Below are 15,468 nucleotides of genomic sequence, written 5' to 3' on the forward strand. Positions count from 1 at the left end.
TTAACCAGGTCCTGGAGTTTTAGTAATTTGGATTGTAAAAACAGAGGGTTTGTATGATCCAGATAACTGACCTTATGTATAACACAGATTGCCCTTTTTTGTAATATTAATTATGAATAAAGTGTACTTTTATAATTATTGCCCCACACCTCTATACAGTATACTAAGTAAGGTAATATTAGTGAACAATAAAGAATATAAAGTGATTTGTAATCCAGGACCTTAATTTTATTTATGATTGAGATATTGTTTGATGTGAGGCTTCCAACTAATTTTATTATCTAGTATCACTCCCAAAAACTTTATTTCTTTTACATATTCAGTGATTTTATTATTTATGCATATGTGTATATCATCTTTCTTTATATAATTAACAAAGACCATTACCTTAGTTTTTCCTATTTTTAGTGATAATTTCTTATTATCCATCCATTTTTTAATTTTTTCTAATTCATAATTTATAGTAATAACTAGTTCCTTATAATCCTGTCCAGATAGAAAAATATTTGTTTCATCCGCAAATAATATTAATTTAAGCAACTTAGAGACTTGAAATATAACATTTATGTAGATGTTAAACAATTTGGGTCCCAATACTGACCCCTGGGGGAAACAACAGGCAATCTCCACACAGTCAGACACATGATCTCCCATTTTCACAAACTGTTGTCTTTCACACAAAAACACTTGTAATCCAGCCCAGTGCCACTCCCCTAACTCCATACGCTTGCAGTTTATTGAGAAGTATAGAATGACTTATCATATTTCTTCAGGAAGTTTTCTAGTCTTTTGTTAAAAAGTTTTTCTAGTATTTTTGAGAATTGTGGGAGGAGTGACACTGGCCGGTAGTTTCTGTAAGGATGTTTGTTCCCTTGCTTAAATATCGGTATTACTTTAGCTTTTTTCATTTTCTGTGGGAATGAGCCAGTTGGAATGATAAATTACAAATATAAGTTAGTGGCTTTAAAATGCAATCAATAACTCTCTTTATCAATACCATATCAATACCATCACAGTCAGTAGACAGTTTGTGTTTACAGGTCAATTTACAGATTTCATCTCCAACTCATCCACCGCTGAGAGGAAGATTGAATGAGGATTATTCTTTATCAATGATCCACTCACAGCATCTTTTACATGATTTGGAATATTTGCTGCCAACTCTGGTCCAACATTAATTAAAAAGTTATTAATTCCATTTACTACTTCCTTCATGTCATAATTATCACCACAGTTGTCAATAAAATATTCTGGATATGTCATTTTCTTTGTCCCACTTCCTCTTAGTTTATTCAATATTTCCCAGATTCCCTTTATATCATTCTTAGTCTGTTCAGCTTTTTCCTGTAATATAATTTTTTGCTGGTTCTTATTATGTCAGTTAACTTGTTTTTATATATTTTATATCTCTTCAGTTCTTAATCTGATAAAGTTTCTAAACAGATAGTTTTTCTTTTTACAAGCATTTTGTAGTCCCTTGGTTAGCCATGGGAAATGTTTATATTTATAACTTTTATTGGTGATTATAAGTGAGCAATTTCTATCATATAATGATTTAAATATATAAATTTATTGTATGCCATGTCTACTTCTGTTTCCCTATAAACATCACCCCAATCTTGTACCATCAAGTCATCTTTTAGTGCATTGATAGCATCTTCAGTATGCATTCGCTTTTCAATGGTTGTTTTACATGCTTTATTCTATTCTTACCATCATTAATTCCATAATGGATGTAGAAAAAACAAACAGATAAATGGTCACTGACATCACTCATCAGTGTACCCTCACCGTACTGTGTTCGATTACGTTTGTAAAGATGTTGTCTATCAGTGTTGCACAATGTGTTGTTATTCTTGTGGGTCTTGTGATTTTGGGGAACAGGGTTAAACTAAACATTGTATTTAGGAATTCATCGGTCTGTTTATGTATCTTTGACTTTGTGAGGTCTATGTTAAAGTCTCCACAAATAAATACATCCTTTGGACCAGTTCTTGCATACATCTTTTCCATACAGTTTCTAAATGATTCTAAGTTCAGTGATAAAGATGGTTAACTGCTCTGATTATGCAAACTATGTTAAAAAAAATGTTCTATTTTGACTGCAACCATTATCATTCTAATTTTTCAACATAATTACTGCCACCCTATTGGCTTACTTTGAAAGAGTTACGTGTTTACCTGTGTCTGGACATGTAAAAACACAACATGATACAGTGTTTATGACAATAAAATGAGCTATTTAAAGCCAATAAAGTGCAGTAATTCTCATTAGAAGATAGTGTTGGTAAGAACATTTGTATTAAAAAAGAATACCATCAAATACCATAAAAAAAAAAAAAAAAAATGATATAAAAATTTTGCCATACTGCTCAGCCCTACTGCAGCCCTGTAAATGTAATGTTAGACAGTAATTGTTCTGTTAGCTGATCAGACAGTCTGTGCATTGTTAGTTTATTATTCACTTTGATCCAGTCATAGGAGTAAAGGGACAAATGGAAGTTTTGTCACATTCATTAATTTTTTTTAACATATTAACTTGAATCTGTATAAAAATCTGTATAAAATCATTAATTAAATGTATGTGTTTTTTATAATCTGAGGTTTAGGAATTCTTACAGGACAAATATAAAACATAGTTTACCATGTTTTGCCTTCACATGCAGATAAAAACATATGTAATGGTACATATTTCTATACATTTTTATTAGATGACATATAATTTACTTATAAAAAGGGATAATGGCCCTGCAAACTACATTCACAGATTATACAAAAAAACTGTATTTTAAAACATTTGTTGATATATGTAAAGCATATGTCTTTATAACAGAAATATGTTAAAAAACTGCAGAAATCATATGAAACAGCCATGGAAAACATACTTTGATATATACTTTATCATCATGTATGAAAGAAATGCAAAAGTGGCCACTTTCACGAGTAAATCTTATAAGACTTATATGATCCACAATACATGAAGCCAACTACATGTGACACAAATCTTTTATGAGTTTTTTATATTTCTTTTCCATATAGGAGACCAAATGATAACTGTACAGAAAAATCTTATAAGATAATATAAGAAGATAATCGGGCATTTGTCGTCCTTGGTCGGGAAAAGGCAAAATCGGGACAAAAACATGATTATTATTGGTTTAAATGCCAAGTTGATATATAGTTCAAGTGAATTTATTACAAAAAACTGATGTGAGAATATGTTTTTTATTGTTATTATTTACAGAAACTGTTACAGCACCGAGTCTTCATAAGAAAGTACCTGGCCATTGAAGCCTGTGGAAAGAAGATACCTGACCTCTTTGTCATTTGTCCCATGTCCTAAGAATCGTTTCATAGCATCTTGTTTTCTGCAAACTAACACATGTATTAGCGCCCAAGCCGTACTCATCAACACGTTTCACACAAAGTAATTGTGTGTGAAATTGATTTAATCTGAAAAGATGTTTCTGAGTGAAAGAGACAGAAATGTACAGACTGAACTATCTGTTCACCAGTCAGAGTTTCTCTGACACGATCAAACTCTTTACACTCAACACAGAGACACCCAGGAACCAGACCTGGAACTAGAAAAGGGACCAGATCCAGAACCATACCAGGAACCAGACCAGAAATCAGACTTGGTACCAGACCATGAACCAGACCAGGAACCAGGTGACCAGGACCAGAACCCAAATCCAGCATAGAGAGGATGAGTGAATGTGGTGATGAAGGTGTGGAGGTGGATCAGTGAGTCAGAGGAGACTCTGTAGAAGGACAGAGAGCCAGCAGGACAGTCCACATACACTGCTACTCTGTTAGAGACAGAGGAGGAGGAGGAGGAGGAGGAGGAGGAGGAGATAAATGTTTCTCTGTAATTGTGCCAGACAGAGTAACCTTCATCATTAGAACATTTCAGACTCCAGGACTGATCATTGAATCCAAACCTACAGTCGCTGAAGTTTCCTCTCCTCCTGATTTCTCTGTAACTCACTGATATATAAACGTCTCCTCTCCACTCGACCTTCCAGTAGCAGCGACCAGTCAGAACATTTCCACACAGCAGCTGAGGCCAGTTAAATCTGTCTGGATGATCAGGATATGACTGAAGCTCCTCCACATGTGTCACCTTCCTGTTGTTGTCAGACAGTTTGAGGTTTCTGTTCACTGTGTTTGTGTCGATAGTGAGTGGACAGGAATCTGATGGAGAGAACAAACACAATCCAGCTGCAGTTATTGATCTATTGACACTTTGATGCTGACTGATGAATGAGTGATGGGACAGTGTGAAGATGGTTGAATGTGATGAATCCAATGAAAAACACACTTACACTTCCTCACACCTCCTGGTCTCAACCATGGTTCTCCAGCAGGCTCCACCCTGAAAGGAGGAGGGGGGTCAGAGCAGCACCGTCATGCTAACATGGACATTACATGGCTCTCATACACACTTTGTTCTACACTGAGAAAGGTTCAGATTTTTGAAGCCATGTGAACATTCTTCTCTTTTAGAAATCCTCATCATTGGAGAATCTGACTGCTGGAAACCATCCTGATTTCACTCTCATCTTCAGCCATGAATGGATGCAGACGCTCCCCTAATGAGTCATTTCCAGAGAAAACCTGAACAGACATGACAATGAAAGCAGCAGAAGATGCTGAAACTGAGACTCTCATCAGCTAAAGAGAGAAAATGAAACTTGGTTTATTTACTGATCTCAGTTGTGGAACCAGCATCAGAACAAAAGAAAGCAGTCAGAGAGCTGATCGACTGTGGAAGTTCAGAACAACGTTTGGAATCTAAAGATTGAAAATCCCAACCATCTGTAAAAAGTCTTTTCTTAAAGTCAGATGATCAAAGTCTTGCAGAACATTTTTAAACTCTGTCCCATTCTGTCCCTTTCAGATGCAGAAAAGTTGGTCCATGCCTTCATCTCCTCCAGACTGGACTATTGCAACACACTTCTCATTGGGATCCCTAGCAAGAGTCTGCAGAGGCGCCAATGCTTCCAATATTATTCCAATATATTCTCTGCAGCAATGGTCCTGATGAGAGTACGCTAACATGGTCATATTCTGTGGCTTCTGTCTCTTCCAGAATAGGATGTAAGGTTTCCCTCCTCGCACATCAATGTATCCATGGACATGCCCTCTACCTCATGGAAGTCCTCAACCTACAAAACACAACACGTCCCCTCCGCTCAACTCAGTTAAACCACCTTCACATACCCACAACTGAGCTCAAGACCATGGGACATAGGACCTTTTGTGTTGCTGCCCCATGCTTGTGCAACACCCTCCCTGACACCCTGAGGACACCACAATCCACCAGTTGTTTTAATAAATGTCTTAAGACATATCTTTTTAACAAAAGCTTTGACTTCCTCTCTTACACATCTTTTAATAATGTTTTTGCATGTTTATTGTTCTTTCCTAAACCTCTAAACCTTTGAGATCTTGCTATATAAAGGGCAGTATAAATCCAATGTGTTATTATTATTATTATTATTATTATTATTATTATTATTGTAGGGATTAAGTCCTACTAAGATGCTACTTGTACGTTGTTCCTATGTAAACTCACTTGGGCTGATGATCACTTTTCCTCCAGATGTGTAAAATCAGATTAACATAATTTTCTTACGATAGTCCGTTTCTTTACATTTCCATTAGGTAACATTCTTATTAAACAAAAACTAAAGCCCTTAAAACCAAAAGTACTTTGCGTCTTCAAACTAACAACACCTGAGTGACAGGATGACCTTAAATAACCCCAGGCCACTATATGTCAAAAGCAGAACACAAAAAAAATTAAACATCACTCACGAGTAGTTGGGTGGGGGAAAACTTAAAAAAAGGTTTCTAAAATTATTATTATTATGCTCTGACTAAACACAGCTAAACTCTGTAGGAGGCTTTAACCTGTAGAGATGTGTCCAAACTAAAGAATCTTTGTCCAACAGACAGTTATCACTGTTGTTCCTGCAGGTGTTCTCCTTGGAGACTCCCTCCACAATATCTGCTGTTTCAGCTGTGAGCAAAGGAAAAAGGCTCCTACATGTGTGATTGCTCATATTACGTCATATCCAGCATGAAGCAGAGAGACAGAGCTGAATGAAGGACAGAGAAAATGTCTGCAGATCTTCCTCCTCTATCAGACATTGTGTGGCTGCAGCAGCCTCTCCATACCTGAGTCTGTGTGGATCCTTCAGTGCAGCTATCAGCAGCTTCACTCCTGACTCTCCTGGATGGTTGTATGTCAGGTCCAGCTCTCTCAGATGGGAGGGGTTGGAGGTTAGAGCTGAGGCCAGAGAAGCACAGCCTTCCTCTGTGATCAGACATCCTGACAGGCTGCAGAAAACAACACACATGAAGAAACTCTGAGAGAACTGCTGTGAAACTAGAGCTGAATGTCATCAGATGCTCAGAGAAACTGGACCTGTCTGACATTACTGGCTTTGTGTCTTCATGTTCTCCAAGTTTATGACTTCATGACTCAGTTTGTGACAAATGTCCCATTTTCAGGTTCCAGCAGAGACACTACAGGAGCTGAAGCATCTTCAGGTGTCAGATGCAGAAAACTGTGTGTAGATTCAGGATTAAAACAAAGACAGAAATGTTTCTATGCTTCTCTTTTATGAATCTCAGTCCTGGTGAAACTATATAAACCTGACCTCCGCTTATATGGTGTTTTTATGGAGCTTTAGTCACGCTAAGTAAACACTGCTTTATCCATCATTTTCCAGCTGATTAACACCTGAATGCACTCAGCTTAGCAGCACAGCCTGCTTTCAGAGCTGCGTGTCATCCAACATCTCTCTATTGTTTTGCACATAGATATCTAAAATAACACTATATGCTTAATGGTGCTTTTATGGTTTTGAACATTGTCACCAGCGTCCATCTTGCCACAGGCTTGCTCTCTTGCAAAATCTATGGTATCTGAGGGAAGGTAAGTAATCTGCACAAACACAAGTACTCTTATCTTTAGCTAAAATCTTGGCGGATTTACAAACGGTTTGGTTCTTACAAACATGATTGTGGCTATAATTCTGGATACTTGAACATGTTGAAATTGCAGCTTTTGTCTGTGAAAAACGACGTAACCGTGCAGGATAGGTGTGTTCTCCATCAGAAGGCACAGCAAGGCTCCTCAGAGCAGCAGAGCAGCTCATTCATTCGCCAGGCATCAGCAAGTTCCAGACAATCACAGCCCATCAAACTGCTTGAGGACATTGTACGGAAGAGGACTGAGTCAGAGGATGTGTTTTTAGCCCAAGGAGCACATCGGCTACACACATAGACAGTCACCACCATGCTGCTGACATTAGTTGTGTCCCTGTTTTTAAGCTAAGCCTGCACCACATTGCCAGGATGGTTACACTTAGCTTCCAGAGAAACAACATGCACGAGAAGCTCAACAAAAGAGTCCTGTTCAAAGAGTTTTAGCCAAGCCATGTTTTATGAGCTGTTTTTTTATTTTTATTATTATTATTATTTTCTTTTCAATTTTGTTTTACAAGCACTTGTACTTTGATTACCTAGGTGTAGTTTGTGTTGGTGTAAACTTCTCTCTCACTCTGCTATGCCCTGTATATCTGTCTAGTGAAATCTTAAGTTGGGTAATTTAATTGTATATCAGTGTAACTCGGAGCCTTTTCAGTGTTAAATTCAATCCCACTGTTTCACTCACACATCTCTGTTTTTATCTCTGTCTGCCATGTGTAACTCTACATAACAGTGTAGTATTCTGTACAGGGTGGGGATTTCAACAAGCTGCATTCCTTCATATAAATGTGTGAATCTTGTACCTATTTTGTATCGCAAATAAATGTCCCTTTTCTGTCCAAGATGTTACAAACATTGAACTGAATAATGCATGCATAATAAATGTATTTATATAATTAATATTTAGAAACACACAAACATATATATATATATGTCCAATGTTTTATTACTTGTCACTAAAATCATGTTTTCATCCTGTACAATGAATTTTAGCAGCCTAAATACTGATTTAACATAAATACTTTGCACATGTGTATATTCATTGAACTTATCTGTTTATTTTAATATCAAAGTCCATGGTTAAAGCTCTGCCCTAAATCTTTGGCTAAAATTATGCAATATTATTATTAACAAGTATTATTCATAAGTATGCATTTTCAGAGCTATATCTCTGGCGTTTATAACAACACAAACTCTTAAAACAAATCTCTATAAAATTGAGCAAGTTATGATTATTTATAAGGTGCGTGCACCATTAAAACAATATTATGAGTGGGCAAGCTGACTGTGGTAAGATGGCCGTCAGTGTAGACCAGGGCTACTCAATTCGGTCCTACGAGGGCCGCAATCCAGCAGGTTTTCCATGTATTCCTGTACCAACACACCTGAGTCAAATAAGTTGGCTCTAACAGCCAATCAGGTTCTTCACAATAACTCATTAATTTGACTCAGGTGTGTTGGTACAGGAATACATGGAAAACCTGCTGGTGTAGACCCCATTAGTCAGCAGCGTGGGTGAGACATCTAGTCTTTATTGTAGACATCTATGGGTTTGCAGCAGAACATGCTCGCAGGGCTCAAACACGTGTTCTGATAGGCTAAGTCACAGCTGCATTAGTAACTAGTGCTTTGATTGGCCAGCACAGCTTTTGTAACAAGCACTCGGATTGGCTCAAATACTGCTGCTTCTTTAACCCTTTGCTGCCGTTACACATGCATGTGATGTACGAGACTTGAACAGCAACTTGGGGAAAACAGCCCCAATAGTCTTGACGTTCACGAGACCCCATCCCCCAATATTTGTCCAATGTTTTATTACTTGTTGTGTTTTAAAGTGGATCAACAAGTTTGTGTTTTGTGAAATAGTGAAAATAAACAGAATGAGAAGACTTTACACATTTTTCACCTTCAGGTTGCAGGACAGGTTACAGGTTTAGGTCAGTAATAATCTCTTTCTGCTCTCGAAGAAGGCAGGCGCTTTTCCTTTTTCTCCCTCTCCACTCTCTGCCCTGCTACTTGTCCTGTCTTATATGAGCCTCTCCGCTTTTCTGTTCTGAATCTTGAACCATGGATCTGATCAGCTGGTCTCTCAATGAAATTAATCAAATTTATTCAAACCTCAAAATGGGCTTAGGGGAGCCCGCTTGAAGCAGGCAGCTTCCTGGTGTATCGGAAAATTTGGGTACTGTTGGCGGCCACTGGCGAGCTGCCGGACTTTTGTGCTGGTGTGTGCCGATCTATGAACACTCAGACTACAGCGCTGCACAAGCTTAATCATAAACTGGAGCCATCCTAGCTCAGAATGGCGGGCTGGTTACAATTCCTGAGCTCATCCGTGGGTTGGACACCAACTTGGAAAAGCTATCAGCTCGGATGAGTGGAAACTGACCCAGATTTGGATGATTAGAGTCACGAGTGAAACCACTGAGAGACTTAAGGCAGATGAAACAAGCTCTAGCCTGACCCAAAACAATTGAACATCAATTGTTTTTGTCCCTGAACTGTCCTTGGATGGCTGGTATCAAGTATCCCTGGAATGACTGATGTTCTGATGTTTTTTTTATCTCAAAATTGGGCCTTTTTTTAGGCCGAGTGTAAAGATCCCCCCATCCTGTTTCTTCCTCATGTTATCTTTTCCATTTGTGAAAAAGGTGCGTTGCCCTGTGGCTGCTGCCACAGTCCTGTTAATGTTTATGTTGTTGTTATCTACTCTTGTACGGGTTTGTACTGGAAGACATTTTGTTGAAGTTAAGTTTAGGTTCAAGACTGACAGTCGGACAAAAACCTTCTACAGGTGTTCTGTTACTCATTAATAGAAACTCATTTAAACACTCAGTGTGATGAATCCTGACCTGAGAGTTTCCAGTTTGCAGTTTGGACTCTTCAGTCCACCAGACAGCTGCTTCACTCCTGAGTCCTGCAGGTCGTTGTTACTCAGGTCCAGTTCTGTCAGACTGGAGGACTGGGAGCTGAGAACTGAGGACAGAGCTTCACAGCTTCTCTCTGAGAGACCACACATACACAGCCTGAAGAGACAGTTAGAGGAAAATACAAAAATAAAAATATGTGATCAAAATGAATCAGTCATTGGATGTAGACTACAAGAGCATCTGTGGAGGAAAATCAGCTTTATAACCTCGTTATCACGTCCATGTGGTGGATTTTAATGCTCACATAGATCATGAGTGAAACAAAGATTCAATGTGGTGTCTGAAAGTTTGCAGTTCGGTACTGTAGTTTATCAGAGACAGCAGCTGCATTTCCATATTTTATATATTTGGACAATCCCCACCGAAGGAGGACCTAATTTTTTGTTAACAGCATCTTCATTTTTCATCAGCTGAAACAAAAATTGTTGGCACTCTCACCTCTTGCATATTTTTTTATTATCGTCAACTTTATCAGAGTTGCTGGTACCGGCAAACCGAGCAGATGGCTATGCTCGGGGCCCAACATGCATGCACGAGTCTGTCAAAGTGGTGTATGGTAAACAATCTGACCCTTAACACCTCCAAAACAAAGGAAATGATATTGGACTTTAGGAAGAAGTGCGACGCACCACCTCTGCCTTTCTGCAGCAACTGTGTGATTGTGGGAAGAGTGCCATCCTATAAACTCCTTGGAGCCAATATCTCATAACTCTCCTGGTCACTTAACACCTCAGTCATCACCTAAAGAACACAGCAAAGGCTCTATTTTCTTGGGCTGCTGAAAAGAAACAGTGTGGAGCGGAACCTGCAGGTGGCGTTCTACAGGACAACGATCGAGAGCATTCTGATTTATTGCATCTCAGTGTGGTATGCAGGCTGTACAACTATAGACAAAAAGGTGCTTCTGAGAGTCATTAAGTCAGCAGAAAAGATCATTGACTGTCCCCTACCTCCCTTGGTAACCTTGCTACATCACGCTGCCTCAGCAGAGCTCTGAATATTGTTAAGGACCCCTCCCAACCTGGCCAACATCACTTTAAACTGCGCTACAGAGCTGCCAGAGCACGGACATCTCGGTTCAGAGACAGTTTTTACCCTTTTGCCATCAGCCTGCTAAACAAAATCTGACCAATTTTATTCATGACCCCTGGCACCTTATTAGAAAGTGTTACTCAATTATTTTTTAATTGATTTTATAGATTTAATAGATTATAGATTTTAATAGATTTCAATGTATAAGTTATTACATGTCTGAATTGAATTGAATGATGTAATTGTGGTTTTTGTCCAATGACATGCCTCAAAACTTGCCTCGGGGTAGGAGGTGGCTTGTAACCTGCTAGTAACAAATGTGGGTTTTTTTTTGCTTGCTCATTCCTGCTTTTGTTCTTGCTTAGTGGTCATTTTGGGGAATATCAGCCCTAGCGAGTAGCTGTTGGAACTGCATGATGTTCTCCAGGCAGTTTGCTGGCTAAAGTGAAGAGCAGTGTGAAAGCAAACTGAACCAAAGGAAGGTGTGAAATGTTTCAATGGAAACCGAACCCCCTGGAATATTCTGGTGTGAATGCTCCCTTAGTGTTTAGCATCAGTCCTTTTTCATCCCTTTATTTTATCTGACTTGTTGACTGCACTTCTATTGATGCTTTATTTTCTGATCGCACTGCATTTAAGTCTCAATTTACTCATTTAACTTTCTGACTGTTGTTGTGCCTTTAAATGTGAAATGCTGGACAACTGACTTTCCCTCTGGAGATTAATGAAGGTCGTCTGATGTCTGATGATAAAATCTCATCCCACTTTGCTCGGTATGAAAACAAGCTCACCTGAGAGTTTCCAGCTGACTATGTGGACTCTGCAGACTCGACAGCAGCTTCACTTCTGAATCCTGCAGGTTGCTGCTACTCAGCTGCAGCTTTTTCAGCCTGAAGGACCGGGAGCTGAGAAATGAGGACACTGCTGCAACGTTTCCCTCTGAGAGGTCAAAGACACTCAGTCTGAAAAGGAAATAATAAAGAAAATGAAGATTTGTCTTCAGATTTAATCACATGTACAGTTTAACATAAAATTGAAGAGAAATTCATTCACACTCCATCATCAAGATTGTTGGTTAAAGGAAAGAAAAAGTTAGAAGACTGAAACATGTTGCTGTCACAGATCCTCTTACTCCACTGTCCTCCCATTTATCCACACCAATCACAGTCAGTACAACTGGATAAACCTGAACAAAACTCAGTACTGGACTGGACCTGATCTGCACACATATCTTCCGAACCAAATGAAATGAGCCAAAAGTATCTGAGCAGCAGTGATCAGAATGAAGTGATGGAGATCTGGGGATGTTTCATTTAATTTATTTAAACATATTTCTGAAAATGTTTGAGATTATTGCATCACAGAGACGGTAGGAAAATGAGCTCCTGTTTACACCACAATGCTGAGACAGTAAAATGGAAACGTTTTGTTGCCTTCTGGTCTCTGGTGTCCATGGTAACAGAGTTTTAGATGCTTCTGTTGTTGTGTTGTCGGGTCTTATAAGGATATGGTGCACCCCTGGATGTGCTGTGGCCAAGTTTCACTGCCCACTAGAAGCCTGGCATGAACACTACATGGTTTCTACCCATTATGTGTTTTCCCTGCACGGAGATAGTTTTAATCCTTAATCCTTTGACCACTGGCAGCAGCCTCAGAAGAACCTCCTCTGAAGGAGAGTACTTCTGCAGGTCAAACACCTCCAGATCTTCTTCTGATGACAGTAAGATGAAGATCAGAGCCGACCACTGAGCAGGCGACAGTTTATCTGTGGAGAGACGTCCTGATCTCAGGGACCGTTGGACCTCCTCCACTAGAGAACCATCATTCAGTTCATTCAGACAGTGGAACAGATTGATGCTTCTCTCTGCAGACACATTCTCACTGATCTTCTTCTTGATGTACTGAACTGTGTCCTGATTGGTCAGTGAGCTACTTCCTGTCTGTGTCAGAAGGCCTCGTAGGAGTCTCTGATTGGTCTGCAGTGAAAGACCCAGGAGGAAGCGAAGGAACAAGTCCAGGTGTCCATTTGGACTCTGTAAGGCCTGATCCACAGCTGTCTGATGGAGACGTTGTAGATCTGTTTTTTTAAATAACTTAGATTGAACAGAAACTGTTTGTTCTTGTTTCAACAGGTTGACTCCAGACTTGATGAAGGTCAGACGGACATGAAGAGCAGCCAGAAACTCCTGAACACTCAGATGGACAAAGCTGAACAGCTTCTCCTGGTACAGTCCTCTCTCCTCTTTAAAGATCTGTGTGAACACTCCTGAGTAAACTGAGGCTGCTGTGATACCGATGCCACACTCTGTCAGGTCTGATTCATAGAAGATCAGGTTTCCTTTCTGCAGCTGATCAAAAGCCAGTTTTCCCAGAGACTCAATCATCTTCCTGCTCTCTGGACTCCAGTGTGAATCTGTCTCAGCTCCTCCATCATACTTGACCTTCTTGAATTTGGTCTGGACCACCAGGAAGTGGATGTACATCTCAGTCAGGGTCTTGTGCAGCTCTCCTCCCTCTCTGGTTTTCAGCACATCCTCCAGAACTGTAGCAGTGATCCAGCAGAAGACTGGGATGTGGCACATGATGTGGAGGCTTTGTGATGTCTTCATGTGGGAGATGATCCTGCTGGCCTGCTCCTCATCTCTGAACCTCTTCCTGAAGTACTCCTCCTTCTGTTGGTCAGTGAACCCTCTGACCTCTGTCACCGTGCCAACACAGTCAGGAGGGATCTGATTGGCTGCTGCAGGTCGTGTGGTTATCCAGAGGCGAGCAGAGGGAAGCAGTTTCCCCCTGATGAGGTTAGTCAGCAGCACATCCACTGAGGTGGACTCTGTAACATCAGTCAGGGTCTCATTGTTGTGGAAGTCCAGAGGAAGTCGACTCTCATCCAGACCGTCCAAGATGAAGACAACCTGGATCTCTTCAAAGCTGCAGATTCCTGCTTCTTTGGTTTCAGTAAAGAAGTGATGAACAAGTTCCACCAAGCTGAACTTTTTCTCTTTCAGCACATTCAGCTCTCTGAAAGTCAGTGGAAATGTCAACTGGATGTCCTGGTTGGCTTTGTCTTCAGCCCAGTCCAGAGTGAACTTCTGTATTAAGACAGTTTTCCCAATGCCAGCCACTCCCTTCGTCATCACTGTTCTGATTGGTTCATCTCTTCCAGGTGGGAGTTTAAAGATGTCTTCTTGTCTGATGGTTGTTTCTGGTCTGTGTGGTTTCCTGGATGCTGTTTCAATTTGTCTGACCTCATGTTCATCATTGACCTCTGCAGTCCCTCCCTCTGTAATGTAGAGCTCTGTGTAGATCTGGTTCAGAAGGGTTGGGTTTCCTGCTTTAGCAATCCCCTCAAACACACACTGGAACTTCTTCTTCAGACCAGATTTTAGTTTACGGCCACAAGCTGAAGCCAGAAGTTCTGAAAGAGAAGAAGAAAAAAGAAGAGTCAGTAAAGACTTGAAACCTCTGAGGAACGAGGATGTGAATATGTGATGTTTCATGTGTTGAGACATCAGTAAATGTGTCATTTATCCAGCAGCTTCAATCTTTAGAGAAATCCTCTTACTGCTCTGCAGAAGCTCAGCCAGCTCCTCCTGCTTCATCCTTCTCAGAAAGTCCACTGTGATCTTCACTAATGCCTCTCTGCTGCTCTTCCTCTGCTCCTCATCCTCACCCTCCAGCTCTGAGCATTCTGGGTAATCTGGACTCAGAAGCTTCTGGATCTTCTTCAGCTCCTTCTTCACAAAAGTGATCATGTTGTCCTCCAGCAGCTGTAAGAGAAACAATATGAAGGACACAATCAGACTGAAATCATGGAGCCAAACATCAGATCCATGTTGGACACATTGACAATCCACTGGTCTACAAAGGTCAGCATGGAGACGATGTGGACAGAAGAGATGGAAAAGTAGTTGTTGTACATGTACAGACCATAAATATGGAGTCCAGCTGTGTTTGATGCTGCTGGGCAGACTGACCACTGGGAAGCTCTGAGCTCTGCTGGTCCACTCTGTGGAGGAATCAGGAAGAATCAGCTGATATTCTGTCTGTCCACACAGAGACAAACACAAGGTAAAGGTCCATGAAGGGATGTGAGGATGTGAACAGTGAATCAGAGACTCCCTGTAGTGGGAAAGCTTTACTGACAACCAGCAGCTCAGTCTGCAGCTGCTTGGAGATTTCAGCTCAGTTTGGATGAGTCCCAACAGCTCTCACCAACACCTTCATGAAGCTTTACTTCCTGCTGAAGTTCCCTGGAGCAAGGCAGCCACAGCCAATCTGTGGTTGGATCAGAGTGGGTTGGACTGGGCAGCTCCAAGTGTGGATCATCATCAGTTTAACAACTAGCATGTTCACGTCACTCCGCTGCTAATCGCTCTTTATTGGCTTCCAGTTGCAGCGTGCATCAAATTCAAAGCTCTTTTTCTGGCTTACAAAACAATAACCCAAACGGCTGCTGTCTACCTTTACTCTCCACAGTTACGCTCCACCAGCGAAAAATGCC

General features: G+C 40.3%; 1 protein-coding gene across 1 annotated transcript in view; it reads right to left on the minus strand.

The window, feature by feature from the left end:
* The window catches only part of LOC121647505 (NACHT, LRR and PYD domains-containing protein 12-like), a gene marked incomplete at its 3' end in the record, with an annotated part of 791,953 nt that extends 776,762 nt beyond the window's left edge, over window positions 1-15,191 (minus strand). The window contains exons 1-7 of the mRNA XM_041997018.1: window positions 15,180-15,191; window positions 14,530-14,734; window positions 12,575-14,382; window positions 12,477-12,485; window positions 11,759-11,913; window positions 9,858-10,031; window positions 6,187-6,348 (exon numbers count right to left, since the gene is read on the minus strand). Of these exons, the coding sequence (XP_041852952.1) occupies window positions 6,187-6,348; window positions 9,858-10,031; window positions 11,759-11,913; window positions 12,477-12,485; window positions 12,575-14,382; window positions 14,530-14,734; window positions 15,180-15,191 (2,525 nt within the window). The remainder of the gene's footprint in view (window positions 1-6,186; window positions 6,349-9,857; window positions 10,032-11,758; window positions 11,914-12,476; window positions 12,486-12,574; window positions 14,383-14,529; window positions 14,735-15,179) is intronic.
* Window positions 15,192-15,468: the final 277 nt, after the last annotated feature.

Source organism: Melanotaenia boesemani, chromosome 10 (genome assembly GCF_017639745.1).
Source record: "Melanotaenia boesemani isolate fMelBoe1 chromosome 10, fMelBoe1.pri, whole genome shotgun sequence".
NCBI classification, from domain to species: Eukaryota; Metazoa; Chordata; class Actinopteri; order Atheriniformes; family Melanotaeniidae; genus Melanotaenia; species Melanotaenia boesemani.